Source organism: Panthera uncia, chromosome A2 (assembly GCF_023721935.1).
Source record: "Panthera uncia isolate 11264 chromosome A2, Puncia_PCG_1.0, whole genome shotgun sequence".
In the NCBI taxonomy this organism is placed as follows: Eukaryota; Metazoa; Chordata; class Mammalia; order Carnivora; family Felidae; genus Panthera; species Panthera uncia.
The window spans coordinates 52,751,980-52,776,762 of NC_064816.1; the positions used below are offsets into that span (position 1 = coordinate 52,751,980).

General features: G+C 37.5%; 1 protein-coding gene across 4 annotated transcripts in view; it reads right to left on the reverse strand.

The window, feature by feature from the left end:
• NR2C2 (nuclear receptor subfamily 2 group C member 2) overlaps window positions 1–24,783 on the reverse strand; it is a 101,018-nt gene that overhangs the window by 42,296 nt on the left and 33,939 nt on the right. For all 4 annotated transcript variants that reach the window (XR_007459924.1, XM_049641045.1, XM_049641043.1 and 1 more), the window contains one exon: window positions 7,903–8,013. Coding sequence is in view for 3 of the 4 variants with exons in the window: in XM_049641043.1 (XP_049497000.1) it covers window positions 7,903–8,013 (111 nt within the window). In the remaining variant the exon portion in view is untranslated. The remainder of the gene's footprint in view (window positions 1–7,902; window positions 8,014–24,783) is intronic.

Below are 24,783 nucleotides of genomic sequence, written 5' to 3' on the forward strand. Positions count from 1 at the left end.
AATATACCTTAAGAAAAAATAGGAATCATAAAGTATGTTCTAGGTCACTACTAGACTGATTAAACTAGAAATTAATAAAAAGTTTTTGAAATTCCCAAATATTTAGAAATTAACACACTTCTGGATAACACATGGGTCAAAGTAGCAGCAATAAAAATTTAAAATATTTTGAACTAAATGGAGGTCATAGCAGAGGTCTAGGCCATAGACATCCATTTGGGAGTCACTAGCATAAAATGATATTTAAGCCATGGGTTCAGAGAAAATACAGAGGGGAGAAAGTGGGACCAGAATGCAATCCTGAGGAACTCCAACATTTAGCAGTCTGGCTACATATTATATTCGGTTTTTATAAATTACTTCCTCTAGTTTTCTGAATATTAATCCTATTAAACAGATACTTAGCTGATTGATCTTAGATATTTCAGAAAAATGGTTCTAGAAAAGCCTAATATCTTAATATATGTATCTTTATAGTTTATACTTTTATGTATATGTAAAATACCTTTAATGTAAAAGATAATGATAATAAAATTAGACATAATTTTCAAGAAACCTATTGGTTGAAAAGTAAATGGAGTAGAGATATGGAGAAAGACAGGTAAAAAAGTAATTTCTTATTTACGATTATATAAAATTTGAGTATCACAACAGTGATAAAAACACAACAGTTTTTATTACATATTTTTAGATGAATAATAGAAACACAAAACTTATATAGTAGTGATATTTCACCTAGCAAACTAAAAAAGATTAAACAGTATATATAGCATAATATACAGTTGAGTGTGTGGGGAAATGGGCACTCTGATATTGGGGTGGTGGGAGTATAAGTTGGCACAACCTCTTTCGAAGGCAGTTTGGCAACAACTGTCAAAATTACACACGGATACTCAGCTAACATCATACTCAAAGGCAAAAAGCTGAAAGCTTTTCCAATATCAGGAATAAGACTAGGATGCCTACTCTCGCTGCTTTTATTCAACACAGTACTGGAAGTCCTAGCCAGTGCAATTAGCCAAGAAAAATAAGTAAAAGGCATTCAAATTGAAAAGGAAGAGATAAAACTGTCATCACTACTTGCAGATGCCATGACATTATGCACAGAAAATCCTAAAGACTCCACCAAAAAACTGTTAGAACTAATAAACAAATTTGGTAGAGTTGCAAGATACAATATCAACATATAAAAATCTGTTTTTTTAAAAACTTTTTAATGTTTATTTATAGTTGAGAGAGAGAGAGAGAGAGAGAGAGAGACGAAGAGACAGAGCGTGTGTGTGAGTGGTGGACTGGCAGAGAGAGAGACACAGAATCTGAAGCAGACTCCAGGCTCCGAGCTGTCAGCACAGAGCCCGACTCGGGGCTCAGACCCACAAACTGTGAGATCATGACCTGAGCTGAAGTGGGACGCTTAACCGACTGAGCCACCCAGGTACCCCTGTCGTGTTTTTTTTTTTTAAGTTTATTTTGAGAGAGACAGAGTGCATGTGCATGTGCAAGTGGGGGAGGGGCAGAGAGAGAGTGGGAGAAAGAGAGAATCCCAAGCAGGCTCTGCACTGTCAGCTCAGAGCCCAATGTGGGGCTTGAGCCCACAAACTGTGAGATCATGACCTGAGCTGAACTTGAACGCTTAACCAACTGACTCACCTAGGCGCCCCTGTTGTGTTTCTATACACTAATAACAAGCAATCTAAAAGAGAAATGAAGAAAACAATCATTTACAATTACATCAAAAAGAATAAAATAACCTAGAAATAAATTCAACCAAGAAGGTAAAAGATCTGCACACTGAAAACTGTTAAGACATTAATGAAAGAAACTAAAGAAAACACAAATAAATAGAAAGATACTTGGCACTCATAAATTGGAAGAGTTAATACTGTTAAAATGTCTGCACTACCCAAAGCAATCTATGGATTCAATACAATTCCTTTCAAAATTCCAATGACATTTTTCACAGAAACAGTACAAAGCAATCCTGAAATTTTTACACAATAACAGAAGACCAATAGCCAAAGCAATCTTGAGAAAAGATTGGAGACATCATGTTCTCTGATTTCAAACTATATTATAAAGCTATAATAATCAAAACAGTATGGTACTGACATAAAAACAGAAATGCAGATGCATGGACTAGAAGACAGCCCAGAAATAAACCCACACATATATGGTCAATTAATTTATGACAAAGGAGCCAAGAATATACCATGGGGAAAGAAAGGACAGCCTCTTCAATAAATGATATTGTGAAAGCTGGATAGGCACATGCAGAAGAATGAAATGGGACCATAATTTTACAATACACAAAGGTCAACTCAAAATCAACTGAAGGCTTGAATGTAAGACCTATAACCATAAAATTCCTAGAAGAACACATTAAAAAAATAGTAAACTCAACATCAGTTCTGGTGATCATTTTTTGGATTTGACACCAAAAGCAAAAATAAACAAATCAAACCACATGGAACTGAAAAGCTTCTGCACAGCAAAAGAAACCATCAACAAAATGAAAAGACAAACTACTGAATGCGAGAAAATATCCATAAATTATGTATCTGTTAAGGGGTTAATATCCAAAATACATAAAGAACTAGGGGGCGCTTAGGTGGCTCAGTCGATTAGGTATCTGACTCTTGATCTTGGCTCAGGTCATGATCTAGCAGTTCGTGGGTTAAAGCCCTGTGTTGGGTGGGCTCTGTGCTATCAGTGTGGAACCTGCTTGGGATTCTGTCTCTCTCCCTCTCTCCATGCCTCTTCCCCACATTCTCTTTCTCAAAATAAATAAACTTAAAAAAAAAAAAAAAAAAAAGAACTCAAACACCTCAACAGCAAAAGCAAACTTTAAAAAATGGGCAGAGGATCTGAATAGTTACTTATTTTCCCAAAGACGACAGAAAGTTGGCCAATAGGTATTGAAACAATGCTCAACATCACTCATCATCAAGAAAATGAAAATCAAACCACAATGAGATAACCCCTCACACCAGTCAGAATAGCCAGTATAAAAAAAAAAAAAAAAAAGCAGTAACAATTGTTGGCAAGAATGTGGAGTAAAGGAACCCTCATGCACTGTTGGTGAGAATATAAACTAGTGCAGCCACTGTGGAAAACTGTAAGGAGGTTCCTCAAAAAAATAAAAATGGAAGTATCATATAATCCAGCAATTCCACTTCTGGATATTTATCCAAGGAAAACAAAAATACTCACTCAAAAAAAGATATATGCACCCCAGGGGCACCTTGGTGGCTCCGTCGGTTAAGTGACTGATTTTGGCTCAGGTCATGATCTTGCAGTTTGTGAGTTTGAGCCCCGTGTTGGGCTCTGTGCTGACAGCTCAGAGCCTGGAGCCTGTTTCAGATTCTGTGTCTCCCTCTCTCTCTGCCCCTCCCCTGTCCATGCTCGCTCGCTCTCTCTCTCTCTTTCTCTCTCAAAAAAAGAAGAAACAACATTAAAAAATGCACCCCAAAGTTCACTGCAGCATTATTTACAATAGCCAACATATGGAAACAACCTAAGCGTCGGCTGATGGATGAATGGGTAAAGAAAATGTGGTAAATATGTGTGCATGTATATATGTATGTAGGTGTATTTATTTATATACAAATGAATACCTATTCAGCCATAAAAAAGGATGTAATTTTGCCATTTGTGACAACATAGACCCTGAAAGTAGTATGCTATGTGAAATAACTCAGGCAAAGAAAGACAAATACTGTATGATCTCACTTATGGAATCTTAAAAAACAAAGCAAAACAAAATACACACACACACACACACACACACACACACACACACACACGCTCAATGGATACAAAGCACAGACTGGTGGTTGCCCAAAGGGGGCAGGGGTGGGCAACAGAGGTCAAAAGGTACAGATTTCCAGTTACAAAGTAAATCATGAAGATGTAATACACATCATGGTGACTATAGTTTACTGAATTGCACACTAGAAAGTTGCTAAGAAACTAAATCTTAAAAGTTTTCAACACAAAAAAATTTCTAACCATGTATGGTGATCATTTCACAATCTACACAAATATCAAATCATTATGTTATATACTTGAAGCTAATATGATACTATAGGCCAAAAAAAAATTACACACGGACATATCCTTTGTCCCCACAATCCTACACTGAGAAACTGATCTGACGGAAGTATTCTCACAAGTGCTAAATTGAACAGGTAAAAAGTTATTCATTGCAGCATCCATAGACATCAAGAGAAAGAAAGAACGGTTTCTACATGGAACTACCTCCAAAAGATGTTGTTAAGAAAAAAGAATATAGGACAGTCTGGACAGAATGTCTACATGAATGAAAAATATGCTGTACATTATTTACACATGTGCTTTTGGTAGAGTGTGTCTGTGAAAGAACAACTAGCAATATGTAACAGTGGTTACCTCATGGGAGAGACCTGGGTGACTTGTGGAAGAGGAAGAAGGGAGGTGTATGGTTTACTCTATACTCTGCTTGGTGTGGTGTGATTTTGTTACAGCAATGAGTACCTGAGAGGGGCCAGGAGAACATCACAGTGAGAAAGGAGATGTCTGATGGCTGTGGACAAAGAAAGGACAGAGAACAAGTACTGGCGTTCCGGATGTGTAGGAATAAAGAGGTGGTAGAAGAGAGAAGTAGGGAAGCGGGTGCTATAAGGGCCCAAGTAAAGATTTCACACTCTAAAAAATATATATGAACAGGCGCACCTGTTTATAAGGAAATTTGCAGAGGTGCCTGGGTGGCTCAGTCAGTTAAGCATCCGACTTTGGCTCAGGTCATGATCTTGAGGTCCGTGAGTTCTAGCCTCGTGTCGGGCTCTGTGCTGACAGCTCAGAACCTAGAGCCTGCTTCAGATACTCACTCTGTCTCCCTCTCTCTCTGTCCCTCACCTGCTCGTGCTCTGTCTCTCTCTCTCTCTCAAAAATTAAATAAACATTAAAAAAAATCATAAGGAAATTTGCAAACCACTGGCCTGGAAAGACTGCATCATGATGAAAACCTGTGAGATTTACTGAGAAGTCACCTTGCAATTGGATGGGTTCGATTATGCCTCATTCTCAGACAAGTGGGTGCCCTCCTATGGCTCTTACCTCCTTCTCTCCTTCCACAGTCCCCACCCTAGACCTCTGTATCCTCAAAACAATAGCTTTTAACTCTAGCCACAAGGCTACTGCCCCCACTCTGAGGACTGCCACCCTTCCCACTTGGCCCCAAAGCCCCGTTGAAGCCATTAGGATGACAGGATACTGACAGACACAAGTCTATGTTCCAGATCACCCTCTGCTGGCCTGCATAACTAGGTATGTTGGCCACATTATCATTATTAAAAACAGTAACATAAATCCTGGAATGGGAGAAAACAGTTATAAAGGACTTAACTAAGACAACTGAATGGCATTTTAGAATATAAACTATGGATTAGATAATGGTATGTTTCAATAATTAATTCCCTGATTTTGATAGCTGTATTGTGATTATGTAAGAAAATGTCATTGTTCTTAGGAAATACATACATATTCAGGGCAAAGAGGTGTGTTATTTCTATTCTCAAATGATTCAAAAAAATATACGTACATTTACTCAGAATGTTATAGCAAACAATTGGTTAAATTGGGGATATATACAGGATTTCCATGTACTATTTTCTGTGTTTAGAATTATATAAAAATAAACCTTAAGAAAAATTGTAAGTCATTTGCTAACATTGATATTTGCTTCCTATAAGTTTGCAAGCATTATCTCACCTAATCCTTTTAAAATCCCATTAAACAGGTACTATTATTGTTGTCATTTTCTAGCTATAGAGGTTACAGAAACTTTCTTCAGAGTCACACAGCTGAGAGGAGATAAAATTTGATCCTAAATCTGTTCCATTCAGAGCCAAAGATCCTAAATGTGACCTAGGTCTATCACCCTTACTGTATAATTTTTTCCTCTTAACCTTATCACAGAAGCCACCATTTGGGTTCCAAGCATTGTTATTCATGAAAACATCATAGCACTTATTCTCTTCCCAGGTCTCAGGGCATTGGAAATTCATGACTGAAGTCAGGGCTAGAAATGAAAACTATCGAAACCATTATCACCAACAAGAACCCAGAAATCATTCTATAACCTTAGTTTTCCTTAAAACACAAAACCATCAAAAAACAACAACAACAAAACCCTAAACCTTGAAATAGTTCAGTTGCACTTGTCCATTTTATTGACAGTTCATGATGAAAAGATTTTCAAGTATATTTACCATACGTAGAACTCATGCCTAAGAGTTATCCTCCCCAGAGAGACTAAAAGCTCAACACTAAGCATCTATTCTATAGGACTTCTGTTCAAGGGACCTTGCTACAATCCAGCCAGGACAGCAGTGTCACCACAGGCTGAGGACCAGGGCATGGGCTTAGCCCCTCTGTATGGAATGGGATGGTAGGATAGCCCTTGGGAAGAGATTCTTCTCATACTAATATGGGCGGAAATGTGCACTCTCTCAGTATATACACTAGCTACTGACAGTCTCTTGGGGAACTTTCTGTGTTCTCATCTGCCCTAAGGTGGTTGTGAGCCCATTATGTACAGGCCCTGATTGAATGCAATTAGCTCCTTTCCCAGTTGGGGCAGTTACATAGGCAGAATCCTAATATCTACTACGTAAAACTATACAAGACCCATTTTCAAGTCATAATGAGCAAAACAAAAGAGAAAAAATAATTTGGCTATGACGTTCCTAATTCTGAGGAACAGTAAAACCTCTAATGTTGGGCCCATTACTTCTGAATTTCCAAACACTCAGATATGTGTTCCCTACTGGTGTGAGGTTAAAATGACTTATATGAGCTTCAGTGTTTATGATAAAATATTATACAATACAGACATAATGGGAATATAATCTTTAACTTCTTTCATTTACTTATTAGAACTCTTCTATGTTTACTTTATAATAGATAGTCCATAAAATCACTTTCTAGAATGGGTAAACATTATAGAAATTATGTAGTTATGGTATCATATTGTTCACTTATACCAACCTTGGAATAAACTGTAAATTGAAAGCAATCCTTTTACTCATTCACTCAAATTACCTGTCTGCCCTGATAGTCTTTCAAATTTGTGTTATGTAACTAATGTTTTTTCTGCCATTCATCTTTGTTCATGTTTTTTGGTTTGGCCTTGTGATTCAGCTTGCTGAGGTAACTATGAGTCTTTAATCTGTGTCATCAATATATTATCTCTTCTTCTTGGCTTGTTGATTAAGATTTCAATACACATATCTTCCCTTTGTTCAATGGGCCAGAGGCAGCTTCAGAGCCCTGGGGAAGACTAAACTTCCCATAAGTGAATATCAATTAGTAACAATAACACTAGTAATAATGGTTATTGTAATAGATAATTAGTACATACTGAACATCAGTATGTGCTAATCACTGTTCTAAGCACTTTACAAGCAATATCCCATTGATTGATTCCTCACAATAACCTTATGAGGTAAGTACTACTATCACATACATTTTCTAAATGAAAAAAGCAAGGCACTGAAAAGTTAACTTTCAAGGTCAAAATAGCTAGAAAGTGGGGCACTGAACTTGACTCCAAGTGGGGGCCCATACACTTAACTACTAGGATATACTGCCTCTCAATGTGGATGCACATAAGTAATAAAATGGTACTACATCCCAAGAATTTGAGACAGTTTAGACTTTTGCATTAAAAGTAGTAAGTTAGTTCAATCAATGTAAACTTTTCTTTTTTTCTTTTTTAAGAATAAATGAGGTTGTACTATACTTAAGGCCCAAGAAGCACAACTCCTTAGTGAAATTCAAAGGCAGGTTTGTTCTAGAAAGGATTCAGAAGGCAGGTCTGCCTTTGGGCAGGTGGCTGGAACGAAGTGGGACTGGTGCAAGTACCTGAATGCGCTGAGGTGAGGCTACCGCAGAGTCGGTGGAGATTATCTGGATGCGCGGGGAGGGGCTGGTCATCCCTGGAGATTCCGGCCGAGAGGTCTGTGTCCGTGGTACCTGTGGGCAAGAAATGGGCTGGATCACAAGGGGGCTTACAAAAATGTCCGGTGGTAGCTGAGGACCATGCCTCTTGCTTTCACTGTGGCTTTGAGTAATACACTTGAGTAGTTTTGGTATTTGGACCCAGAATGACAAAGAAACCAATGAGATACTGCCACAGGATGGCCATAAGAAAATACAATCTTAAAAGAGTTATTTCTAATGTTGAAGATGCAAAAACCAACCAACCAACCCCTCCCCAAATAACCCCCCCACAAAAACACAGGAATTTTCAAATCTGCTCATATAACTTTCATAAAATAAAGTACTAAAGTAACTTTTTAGAAATGGTATTTGAATGTTTTCACTGTCCCCAAAACCAGCTGTAAAACACTCCTTTAAGATGACAGTTTCCAGAAAAAAGGCTCTCACAAACACCATAGAGGATGGCAAAAAAACCCCAGCAGTATGCTGAAAACTTCTGGGATCAGTACTTGTGAAAGAGTCCTGGCAATATCCCAGCCCCGCTGGGATGGGGCTGGGAAAAGCCCATCAGTTATACAAAGGTCTGGAATTTCGTCAATACCTACCAAAAGGCAAGGTTCAAGGTTCTGAGTGGTCACCTGGGCACCTGAAGTGGGCAGATACTTTTCCTTGAATAAAAGCACATCATGAACCAATGCTTTACAAACTCTTCCAAAAAACAGAAGAGGGAACACTCCTCAAATTCATTCTATGACCAAAACTAGGCAAAGACATCACAAGAAAAGAAAACTACAGGCCAATATTCCTTATGAGTATAGATGTAACAATCCTGAACAAAACACTAGCAAACTGAATCCAGAGGCATATAAAAAAATCATATACCATGACTAAGTGGGATTTACCCCAAAAATGCATGATCGGTTCACCATATTAATTAAACAATGTAATACACTATATTAACAGAAGACAAAAGCCTCATCATCTCACACAGAAAAACCATCCAACAAAATCCAAATCCAATGCCATTTCATGATAAAAACATTCAACAAACTAGAAACTAGTAAGTTCTCAATCTGATAGAGTATCTATAAAATACTCACAGCTTAACAGAACACTTAATGGTGAAAGACTGACAGCTTTCTTCCTAAGATCAGGAACTAGACAAAGATGTCTGCTTTTGCCACGTGAACTCAACACTGTACTGCAGGTTCTAGCCAGAGCAATTAGGGAAGAAAAAGAAAGAAAAGCATCCAGACTTGGAAACAAAGAAGGAATACTATTTCTATTTACAGAGAATATGATCATGACATGACATGATCATAGAGAAAGTCCTAAAAAACAAAAAACAAAAAACTATTAGAACTAGTAAATGAGTCCCAAGGTTGGAAGATACAAGATCAATATATAAAAATCAACTGTATTTCTATACAAGAGCAAGGAACAACCAGAAAATGAAATTAAGGAAGTATTCCCACCTCCAGAGCATTAAAAACAGGAATAAATACATCAAAAGAAGTGTAACACTTATACACTGAAAACTGTACACATCATTGAAAGAAATTTAAGAAGGCCTAAATAAATGTAAAGACATCTGTGTTCATGGGTCAGAAGATTAATACTGTTAAGCTCTTAATACTACTCAAACCGATCTACAGATTCAGCATAATTGCTATCAAAACTCTAGCTGCCTTTATTGCATAAATTGACAAGCTGATCCCAAAATTTTTATGAAAATCCAAGGCAATCAGAATAGCTCAAACAATCTTGAATGTTTTGGGGTGCCTGGCTGGCTCAATCAGTAGAGCATGCAACTTTCGGTCTTGGGGTTGTAAATCTGAACCCCACATGGGGTGTAGAGATTACTTAAAGATAAAATCTGTTGGAAAAAAAAAACAACAAAACAATCATTAATTGTTCTGAGTTGGAGGACTCACACTTCTTGATATCAAAACTTATCACAAAGCTACAATAACCAAAACAGTATGGCACTGGTATAAGAACAGATATTTAGACCAATAAAAATGAATAAAAAGCTCATAAATAAACCCTCACATATATGGTCAAATGATTTTCCACAAAAGTGCCATGACAGCTCAATGGGGAAAAGAGAGTCTTTTCAACAAAAGGTGATGAAGCAACTGGACACAACATACCATATGAATGAAACTGGACCCCTCCCTCATACCATCCAAGCAAATATTAACTCGAGAGAGGAAGGACTCTGGAAAAAGATGGCAGAGTGGGAAGCACCAGGAATTTGTCTCCCCACCAAACCTTAACTGCACAGGTAGAATCTGACTCATGTAACTATTTTGGAACTCTGGAGTCTATTGGATATTGAAGGCTTGCAACTTCCAGGGGAAGGCCTGGACAATAAGCTGTAGTTAGTTTCTCAATTTTGGCTTCTCTTAGCAGCTGGTAGCAGCTGCCCATCTTCCATGTCTACTCTGAAGCCATGGGCACATGTTCCAGAAACAGCTTGCATACAGCTTGTGGGAGCCCAGGTGGACAAAAGGATCCTTGTCCTCCACAAATACGGGGGATGTGTGCTCCAGTCGCTGACTGCTACTTCTAACCACAGAAGTGCAGAAAAAGAAGGGAAAGCCATTGTTGCTGTACTTCCCCCTATTGTTGCAAGCCCCTCTGTTTCTAGCTTGAGTGACTTCCAGGGGCCTTAAAGTCCTGGATTATTTCTCCCCACTCCTCTATTTTTCTGTTTTTCCTCTTTTGGGATCCAAACATTAAAGACAAGGACATTCAAGAGCAAATGCATATACAGGAAAAAATAGACAGTGACTGTACATGCCTAGGGGAAGGCACAGGTCTGAGAAAAGACCTCAGAAGTCCTTAAGTTTATACGTCAGGATGATCCTTAGCACAGAGACAGCCTAAACATTAAAAAACAAAAATAAAAACAGTAACAAAAACCAGCAAATTCTAGGAAGGGGGGAGAATCAGATTCCCAGAGTTACCACATTAATAGATTCAAATATCAAGTTTTCAACAACAAAAAAAATCACAAGGCATAAAAAGAAACTGGAAAGTATGGGCTATCTAAAAGAAAAAAATAAATCAACAGAAATGATTGCTGAAAAATCTCTGATGTCAGGTCTACTAGACAAAGACTTTAAAAACAACTATCTGAAAGTTACTCAAAAAACTAAAGGAAGATGGGCAGTAGCCAGAACCCAAAAGGGATTAAAAAAACAAAAACAAAAACAAAAATCCTAAAGAGAAACCAAAAATAAACTCTGGAGCTGAAAAGTAAAATAACTGAAGTGAAAAATTCACTAGTGGGATTCAAAATCAGATTTGATCAAGCAGAATAATTAAAAACCTTGAAGACAGAACAATGGAAATTAGAGTCTGAAAAGCAAAACAAAACAACAAAAACATTGAAGAAAGCTGACCAGTGTTACGGAGCCTACAGGCCATCAAGTAGACCAACATATGCACTGTGGGAGTCCATGAGGAGGAGAGAGAGAGAAAGGGGCAGAGAGAATATTTGAAGAAATAATGCCAGAAAACTCCCCAAATCTGAAGAAAGACATGAATATAAATACCTAAGTAGTTCAATGAATTCTATATAAGAGGACCTCAAAGACACATTATAATCAAACTTTCAAAAGACAAAGACAAAGAATGCTGAAAGCAGCGAGAGAGAAGTAACTCACATACAAGGGAACAATTATGTTACTTGCGGATTTCTCACTGAAAACTGTGGAGGTTGGGGCGCCTAGGTGGCTCAATCGGTTGAGCGTCCGACTTTGGCTCAGGTCATGATCTCACGGTTTGTGAGTTCGAGCCCCGCACTGGGCTCTGTGCTGACAGCTCTGAGCCTGGAGCCTGCTTTGGATTCTGTGTCTCCCTCTCTCTCTGCCCCTCCCCCACTCATACTCGCTCTCTCTCTCTCTCTCTCTCTCAGAAATAAACATTAAAAAAAAAAAACTGTAGAGGTCAGAAGATAGTGGGCTGATATATTCCAAGTGTTCAAAGAAAAAAACTATCAACCAAGAATCTTATACCTGGAAAAACTGTCCTTCAAAAGTGAGGGAGAAATTAAGACATTTCCAGATAAACAAAAGCTGAGAGAGTTCATGATCAGTAGACCCACCCTGCAAGAAATGCTCAAGGGAGTCCTGCACAGTGAAATGAAAGGTCATTAGACACTAACCTGAAGCTACCTGGAGAAATAAAGATCTCAAGAAAGGTAAATACATGGGTAATTATAAAAGCTAGTATTATTGTAACAATGGCTTATAATGTATTTTTTGTTTCCTACATGATTTAAAAGACTAACATGTTTAAAGAAAAAAAAAAACTATTAGTGTAAAAGCTTGTATTATTGTAAGTTTGGTTAGGAACTCCAAATCTTGCTTTCTACATAATGCATTTAAAATAATTATTAGTTTATGTTTTGGAACACATAATATACAAAGATGTAATTTTGTGACATGAACCAAAAGGGATAGAACAGAGCTCAAAGGAGGAAAGTTTTTGTATATCACTGAAGTTAAGCTGGTATAAATTCAAACTAGAGTGAATGGATGTTAAATATAATTACCATGGTAACCACAAAGAAAATAGCTACAAAATATACAAAAGGAAATGAAAAAGGATTTTAAACATCTTACTACACACAAAAAAAATCAACTGACTACAAAAGATAGGAATGTAAGAAATGGGGAACAAAAAAAGCTTTATAAGGCATACAAAAAAACAAGTAACAAAATGACATATAAGTCCCTCCTTATCGTAATTCTCTAAATGCAAATACATTAACCTTTCCATTCGAAAGAGAGATTGGCAGAATGTATAGAAACTCATGTTCCAACTATATGCTATCTACAAGAAACTCATTTTAGAACCAAGACAGAAATAGAACCAAATGACACAAATACCTAGAAAATGAAAGGAAGGAGAAAGATATTCCATACAAATAGTAACCAAAAGAACCACAGGTGGCTGTACTAATATCAAACAAAATAAACTAAATTTTAAAAGGTTACAAGGACAAAGAAGGACACTATACATTAACAAAAGGTTTCAATGTAGCAAGAAGATGTAACAATTACATTTACACATCTAATAACAGACCACAAAAATATGTGAAGAAAAAACTGACAGAATTTAAGGGAGAAATAGTTCTGCAATAATGGCTGGAGACTTTGAGGTACCTTGGGCTTGGTCAGTCAAGTATCTGACTTCAGCTCAGGTCATGGCCAGTTAAGCATCTGACTTCGGCTCAGGTCACGATCTTGTGGTTTGTGAGTTTGAGTCCAGCGTTAGGCTTCATGTTGACAGTGCAGAGTCGGCTTAGGATTCTCTCTCTCTCTCCTCCTCTCCTTGCCCCCACCCCACTTGTACTCTTTCTCTCTTAAAATAATAAATAAACTTTATAAAAAAAAAAATAGTTGGAGACTTCAATACCCCAATCTGAATAATGGATAGAACAGACAGACATAGTATATGCAAAGAAATAGAGAACTTAATACAACAAACCAACCACACACTATACAGAACACTTTACCCAGAAACAACAAATACTCAGAAAAATTTCTCAGGTACACACGGGACATTCTCTAGGACAGACCAGGTGAGGTCACAAGTTAAGCTTCAACAAATTTTAAAAGACAGGTAACATACAAGGTATCTTCTCTGACCATAAGGGAATAAAGTTAGAAATCATCAACGAGTGAACCAAGAAACGTCCCAAACATGTGGAAATTAAACAATACATTCTTGGTGTTGGATCAAAGAGGAAGTTATAAGGGAAATTAGAAAAAGCTTACAGATGGATGAAAACAAACAAAACATTTATAGGACAAATGTGAAAGCAGTGTTAAGGGGTAAATTTATGAACTATAAATGTTTTGATTAAAAAACCAGAAAGATTTCAAGTGAACAATGTAACTTTATAACTTATAGAACTAGAAAAAGAATAAACTGAACCAAAGCTAGCCGGAGACAGGAAATAATAAAGATTATCACAGAGATAAAAGAAATACAGAAAAATAGAGAAAAATCAATTAAAACAAAAGTTGGTTCTTTGAAAAGATCAACAAAATTGACTAATCTGTAGCTAGATGGACTAAAGGAAAAAAAAAGAGAAAAGACTGCGATTACTAAAATCAGAAATGAAAGTGAAGACATTACTATCAATTCTATAGAACCATAAGGATTATAAGAGAATATTAAGAACAGCTCTATGCCAACAAAATTGTTGGCATCAGATGGACAAAGGCCTAGAAACACAAAACCTACCATGACTAAATCATGAAGAAATATAAAATATGAATAGATCTATAACTATGAAGGAGACTGAACCAATTATCAAAAATTTCCCCACATAGAAAATCCCTGGACCTGATGGCTCACTGGTGATTTCTACCAAACCTTTAAAGAAAAACTAGTATTAAGCCTTATCAAACTTTCCCCAAACACTGAACAGGAACACTTCCTAACTCCTTCTATGAGGCTAGCATTATCCTGATACCAAAGCCAGACAAAGACATTACAAGAAAACTACAGACCAGTATCTCTTATGAACTGATAGAAAAATCCTCAACAAAATACTAGCAAACAGAACTCAGCAGCATACTAAAATAATTAAACACCTTGACATGAAATGGGATTTATTCCTGTAACACAAGGTTCAAAATACAAAATCAATGTGACATACCATGTTAGCAGAATTAAAGCAGGGGTGGGGGAGAATCACACAATCACCTCAATAGCTGGAGAAAAAACATTTCATGATAAAAACACTCAACAAACTAGGAACACAAGAAAACTATCTCCACATAATAAAACTATATGAAAAACTCACAGTGAATATCATACTCAATGGTGAAAGATATGAAAGTTTTTCCTTAAGATAAGGAACAAAGCAAGGATGCCTGCTTTTACCACTTCTACTCAATCTAGTACTAGAAGTTCTAGCCAGAGCAATTAGGCAAGAAAAGGAAAGAAAAGGCATCCAAATCGTAAATAAGGAGTAAAATAATCTGTTTGCAAATGATATGATCAAGGATTACCCATCAAGAAAAAGTCTGTTAGAAAAAGTCTGTTAGAGTTTTGGTTGAATCTATTGTTACCCTGTGAGTTAATTCTACCAATTTCAGATATACGTAATTCTTAACTGATTGAATAATATGCTAATTTTCTGGTTTAGATACTCACTTTACCTGTAAAACATTGTAAAGCAATCAACATAATATGAGTACCACAGGCTATGGAATCAGACAGAGCTGGGCTCTGAAACATGTACTATCACCCTAAGCAAGCCACCTAAACCCTCTAAACTTCAGTTTCCTGAAATTTAACATGGATATATTGTTACTACTTTATGAGATTGATGAGAGGGACAATGAATGTTAAGTATTAATTCCATTCAACACTTAGTAGCTATTAATACTATCACAAACTTCCTGAAAATTTCTCTAAAATCTGAGTTATAGTGTGTAAACATTAATGTCACATGTGATAAACTGTACTAGTGAGGCTCTCCTTGACCAGAAAATTATTTTTGTTCTTATTAAAAAGTATTAAATCCTACCTCATATCATCTACAGAAAAAAATTTTTTTTTAATGTTTATTCATTTTTGAGAGACAGAGAGAGAGACAGCATGAGTGGGGGAGGGGCAGAGAAAGAGGAAGACACAGAATCCGAAGCAGGCCCCAGGCTCTGAGCTGTCAGCACAGAGCCTGATGTGGGGCTCGAACCCACAGACCACGAGATCATGACCTGAGCTGAAGTTAGACACTTAACTGACTGAGCCACCCAGGTACCCCTACAAAAAAAAATTTTTTTTATAAATTTTTTAAAAATGTTTATTTATTTTTGAGAGAGAGAGAGAGAGAGAGAGAGACAGACAGACAGAGACAGAGCATGAGTGGGGGAGGGGCAGAGAGAGAGAGGGGGGAGACAGAATCTGAAACAGAACCCCAGGCTCTGAGCTGTCGGCACAGAGCCCGATGCGGGGCTTGAACCCACAGACAGCGAGATCATGACCTGAGCCAAAGTCGGATGCTCAACCAACTGAGCCACCCAGGCACCCCCTCCCCAAATTTAATGGGCAAAAGAGTTGAACAGACATTTCTCCAAAGAAAATATTCAAATGGCCAATAAGCCGAAGAAAATTGCTCAACATCATTAATCATTAGGGAAATGTAAATCAAAACCACATTAAGATATCATTTCCCATGCATTAGGATGGTTATAATAAAAAAGAGGGATGCCTGGGTGGCTCAGTTGGTTAAACATTCAACTCTTGGTTTTGGCTCAGGTCATTCACGATTTGTGGGTTCGAATCCCGCATCAGGTTCTGCGCTGGTAGTGCAGAGCCTGCTTGGGATTCTCTCTCTCCCTCTCTCTCTGCCCCTCCCCTGCTTGCATCCTCTCTCTCTCAAAATAAATAAACTAAAAAAAAAAAAAAAAAAGAGTAACAGCATTCAAAAAGTATTTCATCGGGTCTCAAAGAAGGTTTCTATGTTAGTAAGCCAAAGAAGCTCTTGTCTGTGCTTCACTTGAACCTGCTATGTGTTAACCCTGTGCCACACTAGAGCTTGCTGCATGCTGTTGTACAATCAAAAGCAGTTCTCCCCTCTAGCATCTGTTGGGCAAGATGGACAGCTATAGTGGAAGAAGCACAGGTTGGGTAAGGCCTCTACAAATTTGTCTGAGATGCGGTACAGATCATGTTGGCAATGTTGCCTGGTAGTTCAGTAATAAATTCAGATTGGATGAACAACCCAAAATATCCCTCATATTTATTAGAGGGATGATTAACTCTGAAAGTGACAGGTTAATGGGAAAATACTTGGGGTCCCCCACTCCCGTGGCCTTTAGAGAGAAGGTGTGTTCTAGTGGCAGCAGGGGCAGTTTAGATATGATCTGGCTTGAAGGCAAAGTCCTGCCATGATGGGACTGCTCAGAAATTCTTGCAGCTGTGTGAATTTAGAGCCTGATGTTATAAACACACATCAAGGTGGGGAATATACTTTTTTTTTTCCAGAAGCATATTGTTGAGTATCATTTAGCACAGTTGTAGGAAGTCAATTTGGTAACAGGACATAAAAATATTAGATGTATTTCTGACGAGTGGAAGCATCTCCTTTCCATCCTTTCCTGCTTATCTTTTCAGTGCCTGATATCAGTCTTGGCCCTCTGCCTTAGCCTACTTTCAACTCCCTCAGTCTGCTCAAGTTGCAAAGGACAGGATCATTAATTCATACTGAATGAAAAATATAAATGCCTGGCAATACCCAGGTGTGTGCACCCTGGCCAGAGCACCTGCATTTTGACAAGAAAAATTGCCAGTCCAAAGGACTCAATTAAACCACAAGCAAGGTGTGAAAGTATGTTTGGACATAGGTGTTCCAGGGCATGGTCTCTTGACTCACATTTAAAAGGGTAAAAATCAGCTCTTCTATTTTGCATCCTTTGTAAAGTGAATTGTGCTTCCCCAACATACAAATATTTACAGTCTAATGAGTTTAATAAAAGCCCTGCTCCTCAGGCCAGCCTTTTCTGATCCCTCAGGTTGGTATACATGTTCTGTTCTAGGTGCCGAGAGTTCCTGCATCTCAGCACTCTCCACAAGGCACCTACTGTAACTGCTTAAGTCTACCTCAGAGGGCAGTAGGAAACACTTCCTACTTTTCCTTTTTTCCCAAGGCTAGGTTCATTTTAGGGCCACAATGCTTGCTTAATGAATGAACACTTCCTAACTTTAGGAATGAGTAAGAAATCTGTTTTATAGTCCTTGGTCCTAAACTGTGCCAAGACCTTTTTTTCTCTTACTCCACTCTTATGTCTGTCTGCTAATTAGACATCCTGCAGGTACTGCACAACACCTGCCCTGGCAGTTTATTACATAAACCAAGGCGTACAGGCTTTCACTGACACACCTGGGTTTATGAGGCTGATGGGAAAGTTCATACATTTTCACCCTGGAGTGAGAACCTTCTCATTCCATTATAAGAAAGCATTGCTGTAGCAGCACTTTTTAAAGGAATAAATTCTTAGGAAAATTTTCTACGGTGATTACATGCTAAAAGATAGACATTTAGGTTGAAAAGAATGCCCACAGCATTGAGCTAAGGAGCAAATATTAAGAGTTTCTAAATCTATAATTTATTCTGAGTTTTGGCTGCAACATTCCCATGGGTTATTAATAGGGCAACCAAGTTCACACCCTGTGAAAAAAACAGATCATGCAGACCCAATACGTTACGAATCTCAACCACAAACTTATGACTTCTCAACATTCCCAGTGAAATTATGAACAAAGTAAATGCCTAAGTAGGGTAAAGGCACTTTACCTCCAGCCTGAATTGAAATGTACCACACCCTCCTTTTATTTCAAAGGACCATTAAATAGTAAGTGTAGTAAAGGGTCAATGGGCAAAGAGTTAAGTCCTCTTTGTGCTGCAACTTGCACCAGAGTGCACAGGAGTGTTGATCTTCAAAGTGCTCATTGCTCACCTCATACAAAGGATTAGGACCTTACAATGCCAGTGTGCTGTGTTCCTAAAAAATAAATTATCTTGATGACTGGTAAGTCCCAGGCTCTTCTTTAAACTAAAGTCAATTAAGGATTCAAAACTGAACATTACAAATCAGCCTCACTGATTCATATCAGAGTTGATTAACCAGTTTTTAAATTTTCCAGTTGATAATGTTTAAAAAGATAGAACTATAACCCTAAATTTCTTGGCACAAAAACAAAGATCCACACAGTCAACAACCACTACCCACCCACATTATATAAAAACAATGAGGTGTTAAGAGCAACTCTCTGCTCATAAGCAGGTCAATCTGTTGAAAACAAACAAGGAAGCAGCTTTTGCCCTATTTAACTTAACCAGCATAATCAAATACAAGTTCCTACGAAGACATAACTTGCTGGGTGCTAATAAGCACAGCAACAGACACTAAATGGAATTCCTTCATATACATACCAGGCATTTAAATCCACTGTTCTTTTGCCAACTGCTCTAAAAACAAGTACCTATGAAACATACTGCTTTTCAAGGAGGCTTCCCCCAGAAACACAGAGAATGAGAACAGGCTTCAAAATTGCAGTCTTGTTGTTCTTAGGACCCTTAAAACTTACCATGCCAATGGCTCCCTCCAGCTTTATTTACATTTTTCCTCAGCAACCTCCCAGGCCAGAGAGCCCCACCAAAAGGGTTGGTTGGGGAAGCGCAGGCATTTGCTTTCAAACCACCAGTGCAGATTCCATTCACCAAAACCAGACAGAGCTGTTTAAAGATGCCCTCTCTACGACCCTGCTTGCTGAAGGTCAAGTACACTATCACTCCCTGTAACCAAGGAAGCAAAATTGACATGTTCCTGCCGTTTCACCAGCTGCTAAAGCAGTTTGTCTAATAATATGATTAATTGCTTCTAGGGAAGATGTACTTTGCTTTACAAAGTTCTCCCTTCACCTACGTTGCTGCCTTTGCTAAATGTGCACCCCCCCCCCCCCCACCAGCTTCCCCTTAAAGACCACCTTTCCTGAACTGAGAGCTCCTGAGAGCATGTTACCATGGAATCTAACCAACTCAAAACAGTCCTAAAACTATAAAGAGTGGAGGTAAGATTTGGAGAACTCAGAAATACCACATTCTGCATATAGCATTTTCAACTTCACAGTACATCAAGCCAACATTTTTAAAGACATGGGGTCTTTGCAAACTACTATACCATTCAAAGGGAAGGCAACATAACAATCACAAGAATAATAGCACTGGGCACCTTTAACAAATATTTTACTACACCCACCCAATATGTGCCAGGCTTATGAGTACAGGTCAGAGTTCTAGCCCCTGTAGCCTCTCATACTCGCAGGAAGGTGAGCACATGTAGTCTGTGCAAATGAGGATGCTGTATGTAGTAACTGGCCACGGAATGGCTCAAGTCTCAGTGTCAGCCCTCCCCCGCAGGCCATAGAGGAAAGAGCTTCTGAGGTCACTGTTAGAGGTGGGGCTGTAACTAATACTCAGATCCTCTGGCTGCTAGACAAGAGCACCTGTCTCTAAGCCAAGCTGTAGCCTTCTGTTTGACATGTAACTTAACTACCTGTTTCAATACCTGGGCAAAGAACTAATATAAAGTGAATGCTGGCCAATCACCAAAAACAGACAAAACAAATGAAAGCCGGGGGGGTGGGGTGGGGAGTAGGAAGAAAGAGGTTTTAGGGATATTTACTTTTATATAGGATAAGAGGAGGGAACTGATAGAGTAAGGAAATTTTTAATAGTAAGTTCACTGTGTTATAAACAATGAATTTCTACTCCACAGAAGTTTGTATACGTACTAACTTAAAACAATCCAAGTTAAAGGAATATGCCACCTATTTTTTAGGTTCTGGCACAAACCTAGGCATCCCAACCTAAAAGGGAAAAATTAATTCAGGAGTAAAAAAAGAGAGAGGATTCTCCTTTTTACCTATTTTTTTTTACATTAGAGAGCGTGTGTGCTCAAGTGGGGGACAGTGAGAGAGAATCTAAAGCAGAGAGCATGGAGCCTGAGATGCAGGGCTTGATCCCCCGACCCTGGGATCATGACCTGAGCTGAAATCTGGAGTCGGACGTTCAACCAACTGAGCTACCCGGTGCCCTAAGGATTCTCCTTTTTTAAAAAGGAAACTAAAAGTCCCCCTACCTCAACAACTATTTAAAGTTCTAAGAAACGTAACATTCAGTAAAGCTAATAAGTGATGTGTAAAATGAAAGATTAATACAAAGAAGCAAAAAGCTCCAAGGCCCAACTGTTCAGGTCAATAGGTCTGTTCTTCTCATCATAAAAATCTGTACACGCCCTCTGATCTGGTGATTCTACTTCTGGGAATCCACCTTATATAAACTATCCTAAATACAGAAATGGCTTTATCAGTGTGTGCTCCTAAATTATTTTTCTAGGGAATACAGGAATTCCCTCTCTCAGGGGTCTGGATAAAGTAGAGCCCACCTTCAACTGTAGAAGCAGAAAGTGCCAGATACTTGCAGGTCTAGCTTACCTTAGTGGGCAGCGGGTTGATCAGATGTTCGTGCTGAGACTACTGGCAGCAGGAACCCCATGGCCAGCCTAGGCAGTGTTGTGGTGTATAGCCATAGCTTCACCAAACTGGCTCTTTGGGGAGATTTGTTTTCATAGCTGCAAAGCTACATTTCTAGTCCTCCTGTAACTCTGTCAAGTTAATCCAATCCTTCCCCACACATAGTTTAACTCCGGGTTTTTTAGGAATCCTATTTTTTTTTAAATCAGCAACAGCTGGTTTTTCTTGTTTGTTTTGGGCACCCTCAACTGGTAAAGAATGGATGTATTTAACCTAAAGGTCAGAATCAACTTAAATGTCCCAAACTAGGAGATAGGTTAGTAAATTATTCTATGCTCCCTTGATACAATATTATGTAGCTATGAAAAATGTTGGTTATGCAGGCTATGTAGCAACCTGTGGAAAGGATATTTACATTTATTCTGTCAAACAACAATCTAGGTGTGCACACTGATTACAGCTGGATGACGTGCATGTGAAAAGAAGACCAAAAAAGAATATGCTTATTCATTCAATAAAGAAATCTTAATATTGAGTGCTTACTATGTTCCAGGCACTCGAAAGTGTTTTACACTGGGAAGACAAACAGCAAGTGAAACAAAGTTCCTGCCTTTCTGCAACTTACATTCTATTGTGATAAATAAAAAAGTATATATGTTTTTTATTTTATTATTTTTTATTATTTTTTAAATGTTTATTTATTTTTGAGAGAGACATAGTGTGAGCGGGCAAGAGGCAGAGAGAGGGAGACACAGACTCTGAAGCAAGCTCCAGGCTCTGAGAGCTGTCAGCACAGAGCATGATGCAGGGCTTGAACTCACGAACTGTGAGATCATGACCTGGGCTGAAGTCAGAAGCTTAACCAACCGATCCACCCAAGTGCCCCTATGTTTTTTAGATAATGATAAGCATTTTGGAGAAAAGTAAGATGTAAGAGGGATAAAGGGTGACCGAGGTGGAAATGGTTGTTATTTTATACAAGAAGTGATAAAGTAATAAAATGATAGTGTTAAGATGTGCTCAAATATAGAAATATGGCTTTCTTTTCTCCTCTGCAAATTTTCCAGCATGTTTTACCACTTTCATAATCAATTAAAAAAAAAATTTCCAAAAAAGTTACCTTTTAAAACCAGCAAATATTGCTAGAATTTGGTATTATGAATGATCTTATTTTCTACCCCAAGTCTGATATAATGAGTGTTCTTCATACTTTTCTTCATTTTAAAAAGAAAAACTTTTCTACGCATTCAGGAAAATATATATATTTTTTTGTAAGATGAGATTCTACTGTGAAAAAGAATTCTCGGTCTCCATGTCCTTTGAAGGACTGCTACTGAAGATATTTTAAAACCATGCTATATTTCTGCAACTACAAATCTAAACTGAATCATCCTGGTAGGCAGCTAGTTACAGGGAAACTCATTACACTTAGAACACCAGCTCCTGTCTGGGTGGCTTTGGACAAGTCCCTTAATTGTTCTAAGCCTCTGCTTACTCATTTGTAAAACTGAGGTGGATACCTCTTACTTCACAGAATAATGGGAGGATTAAAATGAGGCAATGAAGTACAAAGCATTATATAAATACAGAGCATTCCTACTAAAATTTCCCTGACGAAATCCAATGCACAATGCTAAACCTATCACCCTGAATAAGATGTTATCTCTTATGCAAATGTTCATTTGTTTGTTTATAGACAAGATGGTTTCATTTCTAATCCTCCATTTTCTGTGACCAATAAAAGGCTACAGTCTCCAAAATCTTTTTAAAAGTATGAGGCACTAAAGGTATACATATACCTCAAATGCAGTGAGATTTCAAGAAAGGAGATGTTTTCTATGATAGAACGTTACTATTTTCCCCAAGACATACTTATCATAGGAAATTATTTTGGCACAATCCTTCTACGTAAGGTATGTCATATCTACAAGGGCATCATGCTTCATCATTTTCTCCTTTTTGACAATTCCACTTATCAACTCTTTTTCCCTCTCCATACTACCAGTAAGTTGTCTTACTTATAACACTAGTTTTATTCTAAGTCCACTGTGTATATTTCATTTACAAAACAGCTTCACTTTACTACCCTTAACTCATAGCTTACGTCTGTGCAACTATCTGAATTTTCCATTACATCTTCTATGATAGCTATGCCCAAGTATTTACATGAAATACATACTACTTTTTAATAACTTGCTTCTTTTTATTTCTCTTGAATTTAGTTATTGTACTATACTGATTTTTGGAAATTATTTCTGTATTAATGGATATATTTACTATGAGTATCACTTTGGTATAGTAAAAGAGTCATTAAGAAACACTGCAATAAAAAGGGGGTGCTGGGTCTGAAGGAACAGACAACTCCTTGAAGGAAGGGTCACATGGTATGCACTCAATGAATGCTTGCTGAATTAACAACAGTTTATCAGTGGCCCAGCTACTTCTTGTATATAAAGCTATATGATTGTTAACTGTCAAAAAAAAAAAAAAACCACCAAAAAACCAAAACCCCACAAAAACTTGGAAGGTAACATTCTGCCCAGATAGCTTTTGAATCAGTGATTCTACTTCTGGTCTAGAGAAATACACCCAACATGTGAGCCCAACAAGGCATCATATACAAAGATGTTCGTTGTAGCACTATTTATGTTTGGGAAAATCTGGAAACAACTCAAAAATGTGCTTCTATAGTGGAGTGGCTACATAAATAGAGCTCTAATTTATGTAATACTACATGATAGTAAAAAGAATTATATAGATTTGAGTAACTGGAACTCTTGTACACTACTGGTAGGAATATAAAATGCTACTATTTTGAAAATCAATCATTATATTTGAGACAAAGTAAAAAAGGCAACTTATAGAACATCTTATCTAGTGTGGTTCCATTTATGCTAAATTTAAAAATCTACCAACACTTAACCCTTGAAAACCATGGGTTTGAAGTGCATGAGTACCCTTACATGAAGATTTTTTACAATAAATGCAGTGTGATACTGTGTATGTATTTTCCCTTCCTTATGACTTTCTTAATAGCATTCTTTCTCTAGTTTACTTTGTTGTAAGACTATAATACATACAACATACAAAACATGTGTTAATCATTTTATGTTATTGATAAGGCTTCCAGTCAATAGGAGGCTATCAGAAGTTAAGTTTTGGGGGAGTCAAAAATTATACATGGATATTCAACTATGCGGGGTTTGGCATACCATCCGAGCCCCCATGTTCTTTAAGGATCAAATGTACTTCTATAGTGACATATACATGAATATAAATACTTAGGAAAAAACCCTGGCAGGTAACACACCAAAGTAAAACAAATTTCAAGAACTGTTATTATACAGACCAGATTTTCTGATTATATTAAGTTTAAAAAGTTACAAAAAAGATAATTATCAATGTAAAACTTAGAACTATAAAACTGCTAGAGAAAACAAGGGGGAAATCTTTGTGATCTTGTGTTAGGTAAAGATTTTTAGTAGGACATCCAAAGTATGATTCATAAAAAAAAAAAACTGATAAATTAGACTTCATCAAAGTAAAAAATTTGTGTTCTTCAAAAGACATGGTTAAGAGAATGAAAGATAAACCACAGACTAGGAGAAAGTATTTGGAAACCTGTTAAGGACATGTAATCCAGAATACACAAAGAACTCTCAAAATTGAATAAGAAAGCAAACAATTTAAAAAAATGGGCATAAGATTTCAACAGATGAAAGATGATATATGCAT